At 33.0% G+C, this 21,504-nt stretch overlaps 2 protein-coding genes across 2 annotated transcripts; one reads left to right on the forward strand and one right to left on the reverse strand.

Annotated features, from left to right (window-relative positions):
* The first annotated feature begins 1,307 nt into the window (after positions 1–1,307).
* Positions 1,308–3,867, forward strand: LOC106384284. Its single transcript, XM_013824274.2, has 4 exons — positions 1,308–1,989; positions 2,113–2,213; positions 2,399–3,271; positions 3,397–3,867. The coding sequence occupies exons 1-4, from the start codon at positions 1,308–1,310 to the stop codon at positions 3,865–3,867; spliced, it is 2,127 nt and encodes a 708-aa protein (XP_013679728.2).
* Positions 3,868–11,128: 7,261 nt separating this feature from the next.
* On the reverse strand, positions 11,129–16,165 carry LOC106386667. The gene is made up of 7 exons (XM_013826485.3): positions 12,959–16,165; positions 12,775–12,861; positions 12,308–12,544; positions 12,036–12,194; positions 11,895–11,948; positions 11,650–11,793; positions 11,129–11,550 (listed from the first exon to the last, which is right to left on the reverse strand). Exons 1-7 carry the CDS (start codon positions 13,103–13,105, stop codon positions 11,167–11,169), a joined length of 1,212 nt encoding a protein of 403 aa, XP_013681939.3. The 5' UTR covers positions 13,106–16,165; the 3' UTR covers positions 11,129–11,166.
* Between the last annotated feature and the right edge of the window lie 5,339 nt (positions 16,166–21,504).

Genomic DNA, 21,504 nt, shown 5'->3' on the forward strand with positions numbered 1-21,504 from the left:
AAATCTTCCCCTCTAAAATGATCATTTACCATCTGCTCAGTACCTACACCATAATCTACATCCGTTCTAATTGGTTATTCTAATCTAACCGCTGGCTGAGGTTCGCTAGTACTAGTACTACCATGTTCATAATCAGTTTCCCCATGATGATACCAAATTTTGTAATTTCGTGTAAACCCACTCAAATATATATGAGTCCAAACATCCCACTCTTTAATAACCTTTTTATTTTTATAATTAGAGCAAGGACATCTTAACATACCTGTTTTTGCTTCCGGTTGTCGGTGAACTAACCCCATGAATTCGGTTATACCTCGTTGGTATTCTTCCGTAAGCAATCTCGTGTTCGGATCCAAATGAGGTCGATCGATCCAAGAACGAAAATAATTTGAAGAAGACATGTTTTTTATGAATCAAATTCGTGTGTAAAGAGAGTGAGAGGGAGGATGAAGATATGAAGTGAATGAAGAGGAAGAGGGATGCTTGTATTTATAGTTGAAATCCTGCCGACAGACCGAGGAAATTCCGACGGAATTCCGATGCCAACGGCTAGTTCGTCGGAATTTTCTCAGAATTTTTAAAATCCCCCAACGGCTCTCTAACGTCTATAATATTTCCTCGGAATTCATCGGTTTTTTCTGAGGAATACAATTTTCCTCGGTATTCCATAAGAATATTCCATCAGTATATTCCGAGGAAATTCCGAGGAAACCAAATTTTGTGTTTCCTCGGAAATTCCTCGGGATATTCCGAGGAATTCATTTTTCGTCGGAATGTCCGTCAGAATATCGCTGTTTTCTTGTAGTGGATAAGTAAACCACGTGTAAGGGTTGAGTTATATGAATCTAGTTGAGTTATTGGACAACGGCTGACTTACGTACTGACGTTACGGCTGACTTAATCATCGATGGATTAATTTCTGGAAAATTTGGTTGAGTCGTAGTAAAGACACGACTCAGTTATATACCCACAGATGAGTTAATAAACACAGAATGGCTGGGTTATGGGATGTTTGACGGCTGGGTTATTTTAAATCAGCCGAAACTGGATGGTTTAACATGAAACTCAGCTATATTGTGGTTGAGTTATTAGCGAAAGATTAATTACTAGAATAATATTGTTTTACGGCTGAATTGTTAAACGATATGGTTGGCTTATTGTATTTCATCCTATTTACAGTTGGGTTGTCGAAAAAGATTAATTACTGAACTAGTATCCACGTTTCGGCAGACTTACTTACTACATGTGGACTGACTTAGGGTGTCTGAGTTATATATTACATGTTCTCGAATAAATCATTGAAAACAATGGCGCACGACACTCCACCAGTGTACGTGTCCAATACTCGGCAGTTGCATGGTTTTGTAGCCCTAAATAAAATCGAACAACTACGTCTTTGTGTTGAGATTACGGAGAACAAGGACGACAGAGCAAGAGAGAAGACTAAAACAAACTTCAGTTTTAGCTCAGAAGTAGAAGCGTCAAAAGTTGAGTCCAGAGACGATAATTACAGTGGGAGTTACGATGGTTGCAGTTCAGAGAAGGAAGAAGAGGACAATGAGATTGATTGCTCTAGTATTGTGGAAGGAGAAAATCAGAACGTAGACGGAGAAGATGAAACATGCAAAGAAAACGAAGAAGACGATGAATTTGATAGCCGATTTGATATGTTCGACGACTCGGACGGTGCGTCATCTGAAGATGATAACTTCAGCTCATACGGTGAGTCTCCTTTAGAAGGCGAAGAGTCACCAACGATACCTCCCAAGAAGATATATCAGAACTTCTCGATGAGCGGGTCTAAAGAGAGTGAGGAGGTTCTTCTAAGGTTGGAGATGTCGTCGTTAAATCTTGCGGTAGGGCAACGATACGAGAGTAAAGCCGATTTGGAGAGACGATTGAAACTTCTTACTGTGAAGGATCGATTTGATTATGATGTAGACATATCAACCCAAACATTATTCATTGTTAAGTGTTGGGTTGATGGATGTATCTGGAGGGTTTGTGCTTCTACCAAAGGGGAATCCCCGGCGTTCTATGTTTGTATTTACGAATCGAATCATACATGTTCTACAACTGAGCGTTCTAATCAATGTTGAAATGCAACACCAGATATTTTAGGAGAGTTGTACAAGAACTTTCTCGGCGACGTTGGTCCGGCCGTTCGCCCTACGAGTGTTGGAATAGCTATCACTAAGCAGTTTGGTGTAAAGGTAATTACTTTGGTGTAACTGAGTTATGTTTACGAAACAGCTGAGTAATATGTGTTTCGTAGCGGCTAATATATTTACACAATGCAGCCGAGTTATATTAAAATAGTGTTGAATTAGTTTTACGTTGTGACTGACTTAATTGTATGATGTGGCTGAGTTATGTGTATCGTTTTTCATGTGAACAGATGGAATATTGGAAATCTTACCGGACGCTGAAATTTGCAAGGGAAATTGTTCAGGGAACACCTGAGAGTGGGTTTGAACGCTTGGCTTCTTACTTATACATGATAATAAGGGAAAATCCGAGTACAGTTGCGCGTCTTCAAATCGATGAGAATGGAAAATTCATGTATGTGTTTCTTGCGTTTGGTGCGAGCGTAAATGGGTTTCCTTTCATGCGCAAAGTTGTGGTTGTCGACAGTACGTTTCTTAATGGTAGATACAAAGGGACGATTCTCACAGCACTAGCTCAGGATGGTAACTTTCAGATTTTTCCAATAGCCTTCGCAGTGGTTGACACTGGAAATGATGATTCCTGGCATTGGTTTTTTACGCAACTAAAACTTTTGATTCCTGACGAAGAGGGTCTTGCGATAATCTCGGATAGGCATAACTCGATTGGGAAAGCAATTACAAATGTGTATCCGCTTGCTTCTCGTGGAATTTGCATGTACCATCTATATAAGAATATACTGGGACGGTACAAAGGAAAAGATGCATTTCGTCTGGTGAAGAAAGCGGCGAGATGTTTTAGGATGTCTGACTTTACTCAGATTTTGGAGGAGATTGAAGCGATTAATCCAGCACTCCACGGCTACCTCCAAAGGGCTGATGTCCGACTGTGGACGTGTGTTCATTTTCCGGGCGAGAGGTACAATTTGATGACTACGAACATAGCGGAATTAATGAACAGAGCATTGTCGAATGCTAGAGGTCTTCACATTGTTCGGATATTAGAATCGATACGGGTTATGATGACCAGATGGTTTGCTGAACGAAGAGAGGATGCCAGATCGCAGCGAACCACGCTTACTCGTGGTGTGGAGAAACTACTACATGTAAGTAAGCCTTTAAAAAAATTAGTCAGCCTTTAAATTCATAAGTCAGTCTTTACAGCTCTTAAGTCAGCCCTTAAGATGTACTAAGTCAGTCGTTTCATATTAATTATATATTATTTTAATAGGGTCGTGTAACTGCCGCCAGAGATTTAGCGGTACAGAGGATTGATGATCATCACACTGAAGTTAAATATGGATCTTCCGGCGAGTCTTTGCATGTTGTTAATTTGGTAGAGCGAAAGTGCACATGTCGCCGTTTCGAACTCGAGAAATTACCATATGTACACGCAATCGCAGCGGCGCAGTACATGAATGTTTCTCGTATATCCCTGTGCAGTCCTTACTATACCAGCAATTATTTGGTTAGCGCATACGCTGAATCGGTCATGCCGGTTGATTCAGCGCAACCTGTTCCAGAACTCGTGGCTAACCAACGCTGCTTGCCCCCGACTGTACGTCAACCACCAGGCAGACCGAAGAAAAATAGGATGAAATCTGCTTTAGAAGTTGCACTATCAAACAAACGTCCTAGGAAAGAGCACACATGTTCTCAATATAGACAGAGTGGTCATAATGCGAAAACTTGTCCGATGTAAGCAAGTGTTGTAGGGATTTTCATGTTTTTGTATTATGGCTTAGTTTATGGTTTTAATGTTTTTGTATTACGGCTGATTTGTTGATTTTCATGTTTTTATTACGTCTGGGTTGTTGTAGGGATTTTCATGTTTTTGTATTACGGCTTAGTTTATGGTTTTAATGTTTTTGTATTACGGCTGATTTGTTGATTTTCATGTTTTTCTTACGTCTGGGTTGTTGATTTTAATAGTTAATACTTATGGCCGGGCTGTTATTTTTCATGTCCTTTGGAAAGCATCTCAACGACTCTGATATGCGTAACGGCTGGGTTAGTGTTAACATGGGCTGAGTTATTGTTTACTAAGGCTGAGTTACCTTTTTAACGGCTGAGTTATTTTGAATTAGTAGTATGAAATAGGATGCAATCTGCTTTAGAAGTTGATAGTGCAACTTCTAAAGCAGATTTCATCCTATTTTTCTTATATTATAATGCGAAAACTTGTCCGATGTAAGCAAGTGTTGTAGGGATTTTCATGTTTTTGTATTACGGCTTAGTTTATGGTTTTAATGTTTTTGTATTACGGCTGATTTGTTGATTTTCATGTTTATTCTTTAAAAATTCCCGCCAAAAAAAAAGAAAGGTCGTTAGACGACTGAGTTTCACACTGCCAATAAATAAGACTTTCAACTCTATATTCTATATTTTTACATATTTTCTCTGTCTATCTAAATCAATTTCACCCCTGAGAGAGTAAATGGAATTTTTCCCTCTTCTTGAATTGCCTGAAGAAATTCAGGTGGTAGTGGTTGAACGTGCGGCCCGTAACTCCATCCAAGATCTCTATGGCCTCAAAGCATCGTCAAGGTCGATGAAGGTGTTAGCAGAGCGGCGTGGGGTTTACCATTTCCTCGATGTTTTATCTGTTTCCTGGGGACTCAATATGCCTTCTGAGTTGTTGAAAGCTTGCTACGATGAGGGAAATCCAAGCACGCTTTATATAAAGGGTGTACAGTTTTTCTACTCCTTGGACCTTCACGAAGAAGGGCTTTCTCTCATGAAGCGTGCAGCAGATGCTGGATATGAGCGTGCTGTGTATACACACGCAATGACTCGAGCAATCTTTGAGGGTGAAGAGAAGTATTTTGATGGTATTCCATTTGAATCTGTTGACAGGATCGGTAAACTAGTGCGCTCTGTGAAATGGGGTTGGGATTTGTGGCATGGTGACTATTTTCGCGACCATAGGATCCTGTTCATTTGCTTTTTTATGTCATCGTTCTACAGATGCCAATGTGCAAATCTTGTGCAGCGACAATGTCACTGCTTGTGGCACATTGATGTCACTAAGGATGATAACATGTGTAACCGCTGTTTCTGGATCAAAGAGCTCGGCTTGTTCTTACGTGATTTTGAACGGATAAGCCTGTTAAGGGACACAAGGAAGTGGTGAAGATGTAATGTATCAAAACTTATATTTTTATGTTATTTGCTATTCCAGTATGTTGTATGTCGAAACTAATATTCTATGGCTAAGTTGTTGTTTTCTAATATTTGATTAAATGCTATTTATAGGCTGAGTTAATTGTTTCGTTGCTAAGTTAAATATATTCGAAGACTGAGTTAATGGTTCCTAAGGCAACATAAAATCTATTTCGAGGCTGAGTTAATTTTTGTAAGGCTAAGTAAAATCTATTTAAGGGCTGAGTTAATTGTTTCCAAGGCTGAGTTAATTGTTTCTTAGGCTAGGTAAATGCTATTTGAAGGCTGAATTATTTCTTGATAGAATCAACAAGAAATTCATAGGCAGTCCGACCCCAAGGATAAGTCATCAGGGCGTCATCATTGAATATTCTTTTTGCACTTTCAAAGGGTATTCTACAATTATGATGCAAGCCATAAAGTCCAATGGCTTGAAGAAACAACAGCCCATACCATTTCCGCTGATCAGCACTCCAGAATGGACACTCCGTTAAAGCTTCTATAAGTTCAACAAACTTGGGTCCGTACCCAAGCGGCACTTTCAACAACTCCCACAACGCTTTGTAATTCTCTGGATCAGGTTCAAAACTTTCTTCTGGCAGTGGATTTGTGTTTAAACCCGTGATCTCACCAAATTCTATTAAGCTAAACCTGAGAGGTTGATCAACAACGAGAGACCAAATCTCCTTCTTATAGACTCGCAGCTGTCTACAAAGTAGATAATGTACGGTCTTAACAGACCACACCAATTTGCTCTCAGCCAGTTTAGCAATCAATCCAACAGGATACGTCTTCAGATTATCTCACACATCTATTCCAATTGCTTGTCTAAGTCGAGGGATCTCAGAAAAATGGCTATTCGTATTAATGCTTTTGTTTTCAAAAATAGAAGCCCCTTCAGGGTAAAGTCTTGGAGGGTAATCCCTTGCTAGATCTTCGGAAACATCCATCTGATCAAAAAAGACATATATAACATATCAATGATAAATCAGAAGAAAGGCATAAAATAAACAAGCCACAAAACATAACTCAGCCATCATTACATAAATAAATCAGTCACAAAGAATACTAAATCAGTCACAATTACCTTCTATAAATCAGTCGTTAAGGATCCTAAATCAGCCGTAACGAATACTAACTCAAACTCAGACAAAACATATATCTAACTCACAGCATTAATTATACTCACTCAAATACTCGAAAAACTCAGAGCAAAGCCTCGAAATATACCAGAGAATACGATTACGGAGATTTGAGGAGACAACCAATCTGAAAAAGAAGCTTACGGACACACGATTTCAGAGAAAACGCTTACGGAGACAAGAGAAGAAGATTACAGAGATTATTTCAGAGAAGCCGCTTTGTCGAGAAGAGTTGTAGTGAACACGATTTCGAAAACAGTTAGGGTTTAGTGGGAGAACAGTCTCGGAGAAGTTAATGATCGTCGTTTGATTTTTTTTCGTGTTAGGTGACGTGGTATCATTACTTCTGATGTGGATTTTCAAATTAAAATTAATCACAACTAAAAAAAATAATAAAGGGCTTAAACAATAATTTACTAGGGTTCTAAAAAATACTCTAGTCATTTTCAAAAGATTTGTATTAATCTAGTCATTACCTCATTTTTTTGTATTAGTCTAGTCATTTTCTCCAATAGTGTAAAAGAAGAAGGAACTAAAATGTAAAAACAAAAAATATATGGAGACACATGTCATCAAATCCTCCTGCCACTTGTCATAAGAAGTGAAAATGTTAACTTTATATATATAGATAACTTAAAATATGCTTTATTATTATATGTGAAAATCTAAAACATGCATCATTTATAAAAAAAATTGAATAGTTTTTTACAGGTAGGAAAAATGAAAATATCTTAAATTAATTTATTTTATATTTACATTTATTTTCTCTGGTTATGTTGTTATTGTGAACTTTACGTAGTTGATCAGTTCTTCTATAATATATACAACAAAATTTAGTATATTCTTGTTTACGTACATTTTAAAATTTTAGGAAGAATTAGATCAATAAATAGAACTCAATCATAATTAACCAATACCACAAGAAAAACTGTATATAGCTTTTGATTTAAATTTTAAAGTCCAATCCTTACAATTTGCCTTCAAATATCCCACATATATTAATATAAAAATATTTAAAAAATTGTAACATTAAGTTTGCAATAATTACAAAAGATCACTGTTGAGTTGTCAGTTAATTAAGATGACAATTTATCTTACGTGGCAACGTTACAATCAATTGAAAAAATGCTGGGCTAAAATTCAATTACTAGGAAACATTATATTAACCAAAAATATAAAAGCGTGTATTTTTTCTCTTAAATAAAAGCTATTGAGTTACCTAATATGATCAACATATATATGGTAGTTAATGATTATTAATAATAATAAAGATTTGATAAAAAAATTCATCTTTTCTCATTTTTTAATTTTATATTATTAAAAGAAATTAAATAATCACATTAACCATATAATAAAAAAATTTTGATTTTTTTCTTATATGTTACAAAAATTGTTAAAAATCTTTTTGAAAATTTTGTGATCAATGACTTAATATTTTTGTTATAACAAGATACAAATGATGATACAATCGTATTAATATGAATTTTATTTAATAGATATTGATATTATGAATGTACTTGTTTCCTAGGTATGCTACATTGCCTGTTTAAGTTCCCTCTATGTTCAGATAAAGATCTTGAGTTGTAGGTTTTATCTGTTTATCTTTGTGGGGCTTACTGATGGTGGGGTTAATCGCAGCACATCCCTTTGAGCCAAATCAATTTGCAGTTGGGCTTACTGATGGTTGGGTTCATGTGATCGAACCACAAGGACCAGAAGGGAAGTGGGGAATGTCTCTACCGCCAGAAAACGGTGCGGGACCTAGCGTCTCCTCATAAGTTATGAGTCATAACCCGCGTCAGACCAACAGCCGAGCTGAGGTGAGGTTCTGAATCAGCAAAGCTCCGCACCATGATGCAGCCTACCAAGTTATTATGTATTTACTCATTCATACTAGGTGAAAGATGAAAGCAATAGAAGTGTCTTCCGTTAATTGTAGTGTTTTGCTTGTTCCCGGATGGATGTATAAGGGTTGTATGTGGTTTCTTTCACTTGTATGGTCTGACATGAATATAAGGGCTCGTTTGCATGTACTTCTGGAAAGAAAACTAAATAAAATGTAATGTACCGCCAAAGACAAATGACCAACGTGTAAATCTAATGTAATACCACCAAATGTAGCACCAACCTAAATTAAATCTAATGACCATAGCCTTAAACTAAATTGAAACTCATCACTTAAGTGGACATGTTTTAGAATTATGCACCCATCTAATTATAAATTTTACATGTGTGTTTCTTCCTTGGCCGTTTTTTGATGTGATCCATGTTTCTCCAGTCAATAAGGATTGCAACAAGTGATTAAACCACCATGAAAGGGGATAATTTGATAAGAAAGAAAAGATGGATGAAAGAGATGATGACAATTACCAAAAGTTTCCATAATTCTGATCTTGACTAACCTAAAAATAAACCAAATTCGAAATTAATGTAAACCGTGTCGAAATTAAACATTAAATTAAGTTTGGTTTACATATTCTCAGATTTCCGTCAACAAATATGCTACAATCCCTTATATATTAATTGATAAACATTACAACATTGTTTTGTAGCCACATGTCACCACGAGAATGAAATTCAGAATTCTTAGAGAAATAAGTTGGTCCATCTTAACTTATATTATATTTTTTATTAAACTAACTATTAAATTGATAAATAGTGTACAAAAGAATATTCTCGCACTTTTCTTAAATAAAAGCTACGGAATTGCCTAATATAATTAATGTATATATGACATTAATGATTATGAATAATAAATATTTGATAATAAGTTTTGTGTCTTAGCATTTTTTTGTTTAATTTTATATTATTAAAAGATATTAAACAACAACAGTAACCATATAATAAAAAATTAATTTTTTTCTTTTTTATACGTTACATTTTAAATTTTTTAAATGACTATAAATTATTAAAAACATTAAATGTCTTACACTAAAATTTTGTGATCAGTGGTTTAACGTTTTTTGGTAATAACAAGATACAAATTATAATATAAATCGTATGAATATGAAGTCTCATTTACTAGATATTCATATTATATATTTATATAGTTTGAAATTAAACTATATAACATAGAAAAATACTTAAATGTGATAATTTCTAAATTTGTATTGAAAAAATGTTGAAACTTTAATATTTTAATTTTTAAATTTGCATTAAGAAATTGCACATTAAAAATTTTGTGTTTATCATATGAATATGAATTCTCAATAATAAATATTTATATTGAAATATACTATATATCTATGTCCATGTCATTGAAATTTAGTTACATACCATATAAAATAAATAAAATGATTGTTTTGATTTATTTACTAAAACAATATTGTAAATAAACAAGATGTAATATTTTGATTTATGTCTTTACTCTAATTTAATTATATACATAATACGTAAATGAATACAAATAATAATAATACATAAAAATTAGTTATATATATAACATTTATCCCGCGCAATTACGCGGATCTTAAGCTAGTATAAATTAAATAGTATGCCACCACTTAAAATAAAAAGTCTACAAAAAAAATTTAAGTCAAATATATAATTCTGCCATAAAAAATAAGTCGAACATAAAAAAATAAATTGACCACAAAAATCTACCATTTATAACAAATCTGCTACCTTATTCGGCATACATATCCTTAGAAATCGGTTTTCTATTCAAATCAAACAATTAAATCTTTGGTGGAAATAAATCTTCTAAGAAAGTTTAACACCACTTTAACAGTAGATTTATTCTTTATACAAATTTTATAAACAAACTTATTACTCGATAGATTTTTTTTTTGAAAATAATTCTGCCAACGATTAAATTGTAAGGGCACTTTGGTAATATATATTTTTGTTATAACTATGAGCAAAAACAATTTCGACAAAAAAAATATTCTAATACTTTTTTAAAAATATTAGTCATTCTAGTAATATCACAATTAATTTGTGTCTAGTAAATTTCCCTATTTTTGCAGTATAAAAACATTGAGATGAATTTTTTATATATAAAAAGTGTAGTGAAGGTCCAAAAGTGATAAATTTTGATTTTCTTCTAAAGGGACAAAATTATTAGTTTAGGTGTTAATTTTCCCTAAAATAAAAAACAATCAACCGTAGTCTCTTGGTCTCGTTGTTGCATAGTGTATCCCACTGATATCTCACCGCGTCTGCTGACTCTGCTCTCTCTCTCTTTTTCTCTTTTTTTCTCTCAGTCAAACTCTCCATCGCTCACACTATCTCTATCTCTCCTTGGACTTCATTTTCATCTCTAACTCGTCGAAGAGCATCATAGCCAGGTTCACCTTTCTCCCATGTCAGAGTACTCTCCTTCCGATTCATATTTTATTCTGGAAATTCACTCTCTTTTGGTTTCTTTTCCGTTCCTTTCTTTATGTATAACTGTTTAGACGACACTCAATTATATATCTACTGCCATGTTATAAGTTTCTCGAACAGTTAAACCCAAAAAAATGTTATAAGTTTCTAATGTTAGAGAGATAACCAGTCAAGAAACTTATATAAAGAGTCAACTGAATATTCAAGTCATTAAACTATCTGATGATTTTTTATTGCGTTTTATCGGTGTTAAGACCAAAAGGATCATTTAATAATCACTTGCAAATCACTAACACTATAAGATGGTGGAAAATAACATAGATGACTCGATAATGGCATAGTTGCATCTACAACATGTTAATATGTAATCATGTACAATACAGATTTCGACCAGGACCACCATAAAAGAAATAATCCCCCCAGTCAGTTTCATAGGCATATCTTATATTGTAACAACTCTCTTGGGTAATGAAATATTCAGGAACATGATCATGAATTGGTTTCCATGTATTACATTCATCATATATCTTAAGTTTTCTAAAATAACTAGCTCTTTCATATCCTTCCGATGCGAAACCCCCACTTCCCATGTTTGTCATTGTATGTTGTAAATTAACTCTATAATTTGTTATTTCGCCTCCCCATGTAATTTCGGTTGCCCCATTTCGTAGATGATTGAACAATATGGAAGGCCAATATCCGATAAATACATGGTGATTAAGTTTCAACCACCAGTTCCCTGTCCGGGGATCCTATGATAAAAAAAAAAGAAATTAGTTCTCAGCTTTGAAATATATCTGTAAGTATAATTGTTGTAGTTATATTCTGAAAGAATTTTGTATTATATTTGCCTTCCATATAGTTGTCGGAATCTCATATTGCTGACCACCTAAGGTAGAAACATGACCAATAGGTTCTCCTAAGACATATGCTTGATTGACAGGAACAAAGCCTGGACAATCAAGATTGTAGCAGCCTGAACGGTACCCATCTGCCTATTTCCATGTTAGATAACATACATAAAGAACAATAACCATATCTATAAGTATATATTCCAACAAAATATAGCCAAAATGAAATAATATTATCAACTTACAGTCCAGTAAACAAAGAATCTAGCATTGTCATCACCATAACGTCCTGGATAGACCTAATTAGAAATAACGGTTAGTGAAAGACTACAAAGAGAATACTATAATATATTTATAAATATGGAACTGAAATAAGAAGCTAAGACCTGCCAACCAAATTCAATGGTGTTAAGGTTAGAAGGAGGACCCGCCACAAGCCACATTTGTGCTAGGCTAAATTCTCTTGGCATTTGCACATAAGGCTTCCACACATTTATAACTGCTTCAGCTCCACGAAAAATTCCATTTACGCGGAGGGTGGCATACTATATATGTTCATACACATATATGAATTATAAAATACAAATTTGTAGACATGTACGACTAAAGAGAAAGCAATGGTCTTCAAATGGTTATTGAATCATATAAAGGAATGCACCTCATGGATTTCATTAGTCGAATTGGCTGGTTTTCTTCGAGGAATGTTGTTGGGATATTTTTTGCCGTAGCTTTCTATTGATTCCGCTCGTAAAATATCTTCTCTTGTCGTTCTTCTGATTGGAATAGTATTTTGGGGACATTTTCCATTGATTGTCCAGAGTTGAGTAACTATACTCTCGTCGTCTATATTTAAAGTATCATTGTTCCATTTATCGTGGTCACCACTTGGTTTCATCTAAAACATAACATTAATATCTATATATAAACAGAGGAAAAATAAACCATATCTTAGTTCTACTAATCCGGGTTTGACAGTTTGACATGGGTGCTTATGTATCACAACTATTTGTAATGCTTTTGGAATTAGAAAATTATATACAAAATTATCAAAATCTTATATTGAACATAATATATATGTTCATAACAAGAAAAAGTGAAACTTAAAAACCGGAAAAAAATCCAGACCTGAATAGTGTGGTTTTTAAATAAAGGATGATCATAAATAGGATGATTCTTCATATGGACACAATCTATTATACCTCCGTATGGACTCTGCATATATTAAAAGACGTACGTGTGTAAGAATTAAACGCAAATGAAATTGGTGTAATTAGGAGTAATTTTCTCTATAGGACTAAAATTAATCAACCTTGATGGATTTAACAGCAGGTTTGTTGAGTTTCTTTAAAATTAGATCTATTTTAGCATCATGAGTATCTGAAAACTCTCCATTGATGACAATTGCTGGTATGATTAGAATGCCGAGCACAAAAGTCACTACCATTTGATTGATCATGACAATTCTATTTTGGACTGCTACTAGGTCTTCAGGTTTATATACTTAACTTAGATGAGATGATTGTGTATAGAACATCTTTATACTTTTGGTGTTTAATATCAATCCACATATAACATAAAAAAAGAAGAAAGTGACAACTCAATATCTCTTATAATTTAATTGTGTCTTATTGTCCTTAGCTTAATTCACTTTTCCAGGATTGTCTTTTACCTAGTTTCTCTCCCATCTTTTAATTAAAAGTAGACAAGATCCAATTGATCATATAGATAATTCCTTGAAATATGTTACTTCATTTCGGGCATATACACATGCTATTAATGTACTCATATGGTTTACTACAGAAGTGGGAAAATAAAAATATGTTAAATTAATTTATTTTCTGTATACTTTCTCCGATTCCTTGCTAGTGTGGATTTTACTGGGGCCTAACTGGTGTAACCCTAGCGGTTGCAGACGTAGTTACGGGCGTTTGTGAATGTGGATGGTTGCAGTTTTAAACGTTATTAAACGATCTGTTCGACTGGTACAATGGTTAAAAATTGTTGCGTTTGCAAAATAATTATGACTTGTTAACTATCAAATGCAGCAATGGTTAAATAATAAATTAACAATATTCATATTTTAATATAATTATAAAAATGTTAAAAATCATATTATTATAACAAATATAAAATTTCTATTTTTAAATTATATTTTTAAATTTTAAAAAATTATATAAATATTTTTGTTTTAAACTTTTATAATATAAATCAAATATATACTTCTATTTTTTTCAATTTAAAATTATAATGGAATATTTTTATTTTTATATAGTTTTTTTAAAAAAATTGTCCTCCCGCAACCATAAATGTTAGCTTGAACAGCTTTTGAAATTTAGAGGTTTAGAGTTGTTTGAAGCGATTTATAGAGTTTTGTGTGATTATTGTAAATTGCCAACAACAACTACCAGTCACAAAAGCTTCGTTTGTGGGTGGTAGCGTGGAAACCAGTAATTGACCGAATCAGCTATAGTATCCAATAGGATTTAATATATTATTCTTTATTCAGTTTTGTAAAAGTGTAGGCAAACTTGGATCAATAACCAAACATTCAATCACAATTAACTACAACACAAGAAATAATATATATAGATCAAGACTATGAATTATTCTGTTACAAAAAAAGACTATGATTTATAAACTCTAACCCAAAATTAACACTCCTAAAATAAAAATTAAAAAGCTATAAAAAATGTATACTGAAAAGGACCTAAGAATTCTCACTTTTATTGAAAGTTACCAATAGATTTAGTTCCATCTAAAGTTCCAAACAGATTTAATAACATCAGTAAATAGATTACCATTTTTAATAAATCCATTGGAATCTATCAGAAATTTCTTAAATATTTCCGTCAAAACCAAATAAATATATATTTCTAATATATTTGTCTGGAATCTGTAAAAAAATCTCGACAGATTTCAGAAATAAATAAATAAATATGTCCTTTAAATAATTTAATGAATAATCTTTTAGAAATTCATTACAGATTTATCATAGAATTAAATAAATAATTATTTTTATTAAATATATCGAGAACTATCCAAAATTTTCAATGGATTTTTAACAAAATAAATAAATAAATAAATAAATATTTTCAACCCTTGGAAGACCATTGTAAGGACATTACAAGACCCCTTGAAGACCCTTAGAAAGGCATGTCTACCAATCTCAGCCGACCGTTTCTCTTGTCTGCATTAAATAAAAATTTATGCTTAAATTTGTCAAAAATTTCTACAGATTCTTGACAGAATTAAATAAATATTTATTTATTTATCACACTTTTCTAGCAATCTCACAAATTAGATTCGGTTGAATCATGTTTGAACCAGAGACATGAAGGTAATAAGAGTGATTTGAAGTTAAATAGAATGTAAATATATTTTGAGTCATGAAATTGTGGAAAGAAAGTTGTTTATAAGAGATGGTATAACTGGTACAACTTGTAGCAGAAATCATGTAAACAACAAGTTTAACTGGTACACGAGAAATCGGCCAATTCATTCATCAACAGAGGACTGTGGTCCCGATCAGTACATACACACAGATCATGTGCTAAAACATACAATATATTTAAATTTCAAAACAAAAATATTTAGGTTTATCCATACATTGATCGTGTCTCTGTTAGTCAAATGGTAACGAATGCTTATGTGGATTTAACGGATGATTACGTGGCTTTTATATTTTAATTAATTAATAAAAAATATCATTAAAATCCATAGATGGAAGGTGTCAAACCTGGGTCCAGCTCATATCTCACCATATGCTCAACCAGTGTGCCAAACCAGATTATTGGTTGAAATATCTATTGTGCATTATTTATATCTAATATGTTTTTTTTACAGCAAACATTTACAGACTGATGTAGACTCTGTTAACCAAGGTGGCAACTCTGCATCCATGTGTACGACGAAAGACGGTTGTGTCCGAGCACTGCGTGCCAAGCGATCCGCCTTTTTTTCCGTCCGGGAAACATGAACAATATATGAGTTGATGAAACTTCTTCTCAAGAGCTTAATATCTTCCAGGTAACTTTCAAAGGCGGGCCATTCTTCTGGTTCTGAAACCATCTTCACCAATTGAGAACAATCCATAGCAAACGTAACCCTAAACTGTCTTAGATTTTTCATGCTTTCCATCGCCCTAATGAGTGTCTCCATCTCCGCATGAAGAGGTGAGAGACATGCCCTTACATTCCTGGTCCTTAACAAACCCTCAAACCTCGGTAGCGTGCTGAACCAGCCTTGCCCTGAAAATAAATCTTTATCCTTCCAAGAACCGTCTGTGTAACACCATCTTCATGTAGTCCTTGAATTTGGTATGTTCCGTGCCTCATGTACCAACCTGGGAGAATTTATTACATGTGCCTCAGTCCAAAGTGTTGATTCCAATTCTGCTAAGTTAAGTGTTTCTCTCGGATCATCATCAAGGTTACTGAAAACTTTATTATTACGGGCCTTCCAAATGTACAATAATATCCATGCAAACTGATGATCCTCCATTTTTGGGGTAACTCTCCAAAAAAAAAAGGTCCATATTAGCAAAAAGCGAGCTAATAGAAAAAAAGTTTGGGTTCGATGGGATCTTAGATTGTGCCCACACTTGCCGTGCAAACACATGATTTATTGATTCTTCCGGATCTCCACACTGTGCACAACATGTATCTCCTTGTATGCCTCTCGCTCTTAGATTTTTTTCTGACTGCTATACAACCTGTCAGCAGCTGCCATAAGAAATGTTTTAACTTCGGAGGACACTTCACTTTCCAGTAGAATGCTTTAAGTATATCCACATTTGGTCCATAAGATTCTGGTGGTTTTCCCTTGTCAAGATATATCCTTTCTATTTGATACCCTGATTGAACCGTGTATTTTCCATTATTAGTGAAATGTCATCCATTCCTATCTTCCATCTGATTCCTACTCAAAGGAATACTTTCAATCATTTTTGCATCATGGGGTTCCACCAAAGTCCTAATTGCCTGTAAATTCCATGTTCGGAATTCTTGATTAATAAGAGAATCCACTGTGAGGTCCGGGTAACTGTTATGAAGGTTTTTGTTAGCTGGTCTCGGGCGAGTGGATGGGATCCATGGGTCATTCCAAACTGAAATAGATGACCCAGTTCCAACCCTTTTAATTATTCATTTACAAACCAGAGATCTAGCAGAGATAATACTCCTCTAGCCATATGACGGGAATATGAGCGGATCGGTTCCAGGGGTGAAACATTCCTGTAGTACTATCCTTTGAAAACTCGAGAGAAAAGAGCATTTGGCTTCTCGATCAGTCGCCACAATTGCTTTCCCAGCATCGCCGTATTAAAATCAGTCAAATCCTTGAAACATAGCCCACCATTGTCCTTGGGTACACATACTTTATCTCATGATTTCCAATGCATGCCTCTTGTATTTCCTCAGGGACTCCACCAAAACTGAGCTACTGCACTCATTAGTTTCTTTACGGTGGCTTTCGGTAACCGATACACAGATATTACATGGTTCGGTAGTGTCGTGACCACCGATTTAATAATCACCTCTTTTTCCCCCTTATTAAAAAATCTAAAGGTCCAACCATTCACCCTATTATTCAGACAATCTTGTACAAAACTAAACACCTGGACCTTAGATCCTCCTAAACTTTCTAGTAAGCCTAAATAAGAACTCACTCCCTCTAGGTTCTGAATTTCCAAAATATCTCTCAACTCTTGACGGCTGGATTCATCAATCTTATGTCCAAATTGAATTGAGGACTTCTGAAAATTAATTTGTTGACCTGAGACAGCCTCATAATCCTTTAGTATCCTAAGAATAGTTTGACACTCTTATTTGTTTGCCTTCCAAAAGAACAGATTATCATCTGCAAAAAGCAGATGAGAAATTGTTGGACATGCTCTGGCTACCTTTATACCAGTTAATTGAAATTAATGCCTCAGTACACATAATAAATAAGTAAAGGGATAAGGGATCCCCTTGAAGTAATCCCCGCTGAGGGGTTATAAGACCATGAGGCTGCCCATTGAGAAGTATTCTATATTGAACTGAAGATATACACCCTCGCATTAATTTGATCCAATAAGGATCAAAACCCATTTTGTGAAGGAGAGCCTCAATAAAATTCCACTCTATCCGATCATATGCCTTACTCATATCCGTTTTAATTGTCATAAACTTATTTTGACATGACTTATTTAGTACGCAAACCATGAAACATTTCCTGCGCAATAAGAATATTATCCGATATTAACCTTCCTGCCACAAAAATCGATTGTGTTTCCGAGATTAGCCGGGGAAGGCAACTTTTCAGTCTTTGACACAACACCTTTGAAATAATCTTGTATCCAACGTTACATAGACTTATCGGCCTTAGTTCCGTCATCCTTGTAGGTATTTTGTCATCATCCAAACAAAATAAGAAAAACAGAATCTCTGCACCATCTAAATATGTTCATATTTCTTGTTATGAGTTCTTAGTTATCTAGAATTAGTTCAACAAAATATATAAGTTCTAAGTAAATTTGTTTAATTAACTTAATTATTGTTATTTTGTTTTAAAGAAATAAAAAAAAATTCAAAAAAAAAATTTAAAAATCAAAAGGCATTTTCGAAATTTAAAAATAAAATATGAAAAACAAAAATTTGAAAACATTTCGAAATTTGAAAAAATAATTAAAAATGTTTTTTAAATTATATGTTTCCAATTCAAACTTTTTATAATAATATTCGATTTTTTTTTTCAAATTTTATTTTTTTCATATTTTCTTTTAAATTTAGAAAATGCTTTTTGATTTTTTTAAAACACAATAAAACAATTACGTTAAATAAACACAATTACTTATAATTTATATATTTTGCAGAGCTGATTCTATATAATTAAAACTCATAACAAGGAATATGAACATATTTAAGATGATGTAGGGATTATGTTTTTCTTGTTTTGTTTGGATGATGACAAAATAGTAGGAAGATGGAAATATCTAGATAAAACATATTTCATATATATAAGACACATTAAATAATAATCTGGTTTGACACAGTGGTTGAGGATATGGTGAGATATGGTCTGAACCCTTGTTTGACGCCCCCATCTAAAGATTTAAAATGTTTTTAGTTTTTTATTAATTAATTATAATGTTAAAGACATGTAAGCACCCATTAAATCCACATAAGCATTCATTACCATTTGGCTTACGGAGACACGTACACTGTATAGATAAACCTAAATATCTTTGTTCGTGTATGAAGTTTAAATATATTATATGTTGATGTATGTTTTAGCACATGTTCATGTGTATGTACTAATCGGGACCGCGGCCCTGTGTTGTATGAATTTGGCCGATTTCCCTACTGGTACACCTAGTGGTTTCAGTTGTACTAATAGTATAACTACTATAACTCTTAAGAATAGCTGAAGTAATAAGTCTGGTACAACTAGTAATACCGTGATTTTTCATAAGAAACATATGAACTGTCAAACTGGTACAACTATTAGTAACTTATACAATAGGTCAACTAGTACTGTGGTATTACTAGTATAACTGTTATATCGAGTGTAACATAAAAACAAGTATACCTGGTACAACGAGTTATTTCAGAGTGGCTTGGTCACAACAGCGACAAAGATGATAGCGAGAACGATGACAGCGACTACGAAGAAACCAATTACGAAGAAAGCGGCAACGAGGGAAGATGAATGAGTCTTACTTATGTGTTTTAGAACTTGCTTATGTGTTGTGGAACTTAGTTATGGGTTAGAGATGCTATCTATGTGTGTTTTGAACTTTGTAATTGACAAAATTTGTAATGTGTTTTTTCTATTAGATACTACTGGTAAAACTTCATATAACATACTATTTATGTTTCTGTGCTGTAATACTGGTATAACTAGTATAACTATATATTGTAATACTAGTAAAACTATTACAATTACTTTTTATATACCATGCATGAAATACTGGTACAACTGATACAACTTCTTTAATTAATTTTTTTTAAATTCTATTTGGCTTTTCATATGAAAATAACCACATACTAGACAAGTTGGAAGGTCCTCAGAATGGTCCATCCTAATTATTTGAAGTTTAACCAATTTTTCGCAATTATTACAAAATCAGAGAAGTTTCCATGATCTACCTTGCAATTTAAAGGTTTGTGTACTTGTTTGTTCACTATATTTTTAAAAAACTTACACCGAATATATTTCAACAAAATTAATGATTCCATAGTATGTGACTCTAGGTATGTAAATATATACAAGAAGTACAACTAAGGTATATTAAATTTATTATTTGGTACAACTACATATTTCAAATTCTTGACCAAAATACAACTATGTACAAATTTGTACAACTCAAAACTCGGTACAACTATGTATACGACTGTACAATTAAAATACTGGTACAACTACATGTTAATAAGTTTATCATGTTTTAGTTGTTTACCACGTTTTAAATGTGCATCAAATTTTAAATATGTAGTTGTACCAAGTGTACCTGTTAGAGTAATTTTGCTACAGTTAATCTGGTTGTATTAGTTATACCAAAACCTATCAAGTTTAAACTGTTAAGAAGATTAGTTAGCTCTAATGGTTAATCTTAGCCTAATGTCACCCCAAAAATCTGCGTTCCATCCCTCCTTGTCACCATTTCAAATTATATTTTTTTCTTAGGTAATATATTGAACCCCCTTAAATCTGATGCTGGGTCCGCCACTGACCGGATCCGGTTCAGATTATCAGGTTAAGTTTATTTGCCCAGGTGGCCAGGCCTAGCTAAAATTGCAACAACCGGGCAGTTTTGTTTGCTCTTTGCTTCCCATTAAAAGATAACTTCGCCTCTATCATCAAATTTTTGCGCCATGGTTAATGTTTACAAAACTAAAGTAAATTTAATGTTTGCCCAATATCCACCAACGAGGACAAATGTCTGTGTTTTTTAATAAAATAATAATTTCATTTTATTTTTACTTAAGGCCTTATTTAAATCATAGGTTATATATACCTCTACATTTCATTTAAACATTATTCCCACACCCAATTATTGCTTGAAATAGTTTATTTAAAAAACCATATAAAATAATAACTGAAACTATTATCTTAAAGATAACATATTAATATTGGAAAATCAGACGCAATAACTAAAAAACATTATAATTCTTCACTCCATAACCCAAAAATACTGATCGTCATATTGTGTACAATTACATCTAGGTGATTTTTCCGTGCTCATGCACGGGTATAAATATTTATAAGGTAGATATATTATTATAATTTATTAATATTTTGTTTTAATTTTAAATTATAATGTTATTTATATTGTAATCGAAATGCATGGCTTATTTTAAATAAATTATGTTATTTAATTAGTCAATTAGACGTATAATTTTGGATATACAATATCTCGACTATTTGATTATTATTTGGATATATTAGATAATATTTACTTTTCCAATTCATCTAAAATATTTTTGTTACACAGATTAAAATTTTAATTAATTTTTCTATTTCATATAGTTTGATTCCTGTTTTAGATTTGTAAATATATTTTAGTAAGATTATGTATAATTTAATATATGTTGTTTTGAGAGTCAAATAGTAAAAGTACACTAAAGTGTTGGTCGATTCAAAGTCACATAAATAAATATAACAATAATAGTATTTTAATAATAGTCTTTGATACCTTATGCATATATATATGTAGAAGTTATACAAAATACGTAATTGTAATAGTTGGCTAATATATTAATAATATTATTTGAGAGTTTCATATTTATTTAGTAATATGATGAGTCGTTTCATAATTTATATGTACAAAATATTTTATAAATAAAATATATGATTTTTTATTTAATGTTTGACTTT

The sequence above is a fragment of the Brassica napus genome, chromosome A10, assembly GCF_020379485.1.
Source record: "Brassica napus cultivar Da-Ae chromosome A10, Da-Ae, whole genome shotgun sequence".
Classification (NCBI taxonomy): domain Eukaryota; kingdom Viridiplantae; phylum Streptophyta; class Magnoliopsida; order Brassicales; family Brassicaceae; genus Brassica; species Brassica napus.

Bases quoted from the DNA above. Each gene is read 5' to 3' on its own strand.
- LOC106386667 (XM_013826485.3), bottom strand. From the start codon at position 13,105: ATGATCAATCAAATGGTAGTGACTTTTGTGCTCGGCATTCTAATCATA. The intron at 11,794-11,894 runs GTAAGTTGATAA...ACATGGAAATAG, and splicing joins GATTCTTTGTTTACTGGACT to GCAGATGGGTACCGTTCAGG. The intron at 11,551-11,649 runs GCAAATATAATA...TTTTTATCATAG, and splicing joins TTCCGACAACTATATGGAAG to GATCCCCGGACAGGGAACTG.
- LOC106384284 (XM_013824274.2), top strand. From the start codon at position 1,308: ATGGCGCACGACACTCCACCAGTGTACGTGTCCAATACTCGGCAGTTG. The intron at 1,990-2,112 runs GTATCTGGAGGG...ATGCAACACCAG, and splicing joins TAAGTGTTGGGTTGATGGAT to ATATTTTAGGAGAGTTGTAC. The intron at 2,214-2,398 runs GTAATTACTTTG...TCATGTGAACAG, and splicing joins CTAAGCAGTTTGGTGTAAAG to ATGGAATATTGGAAATCTTA.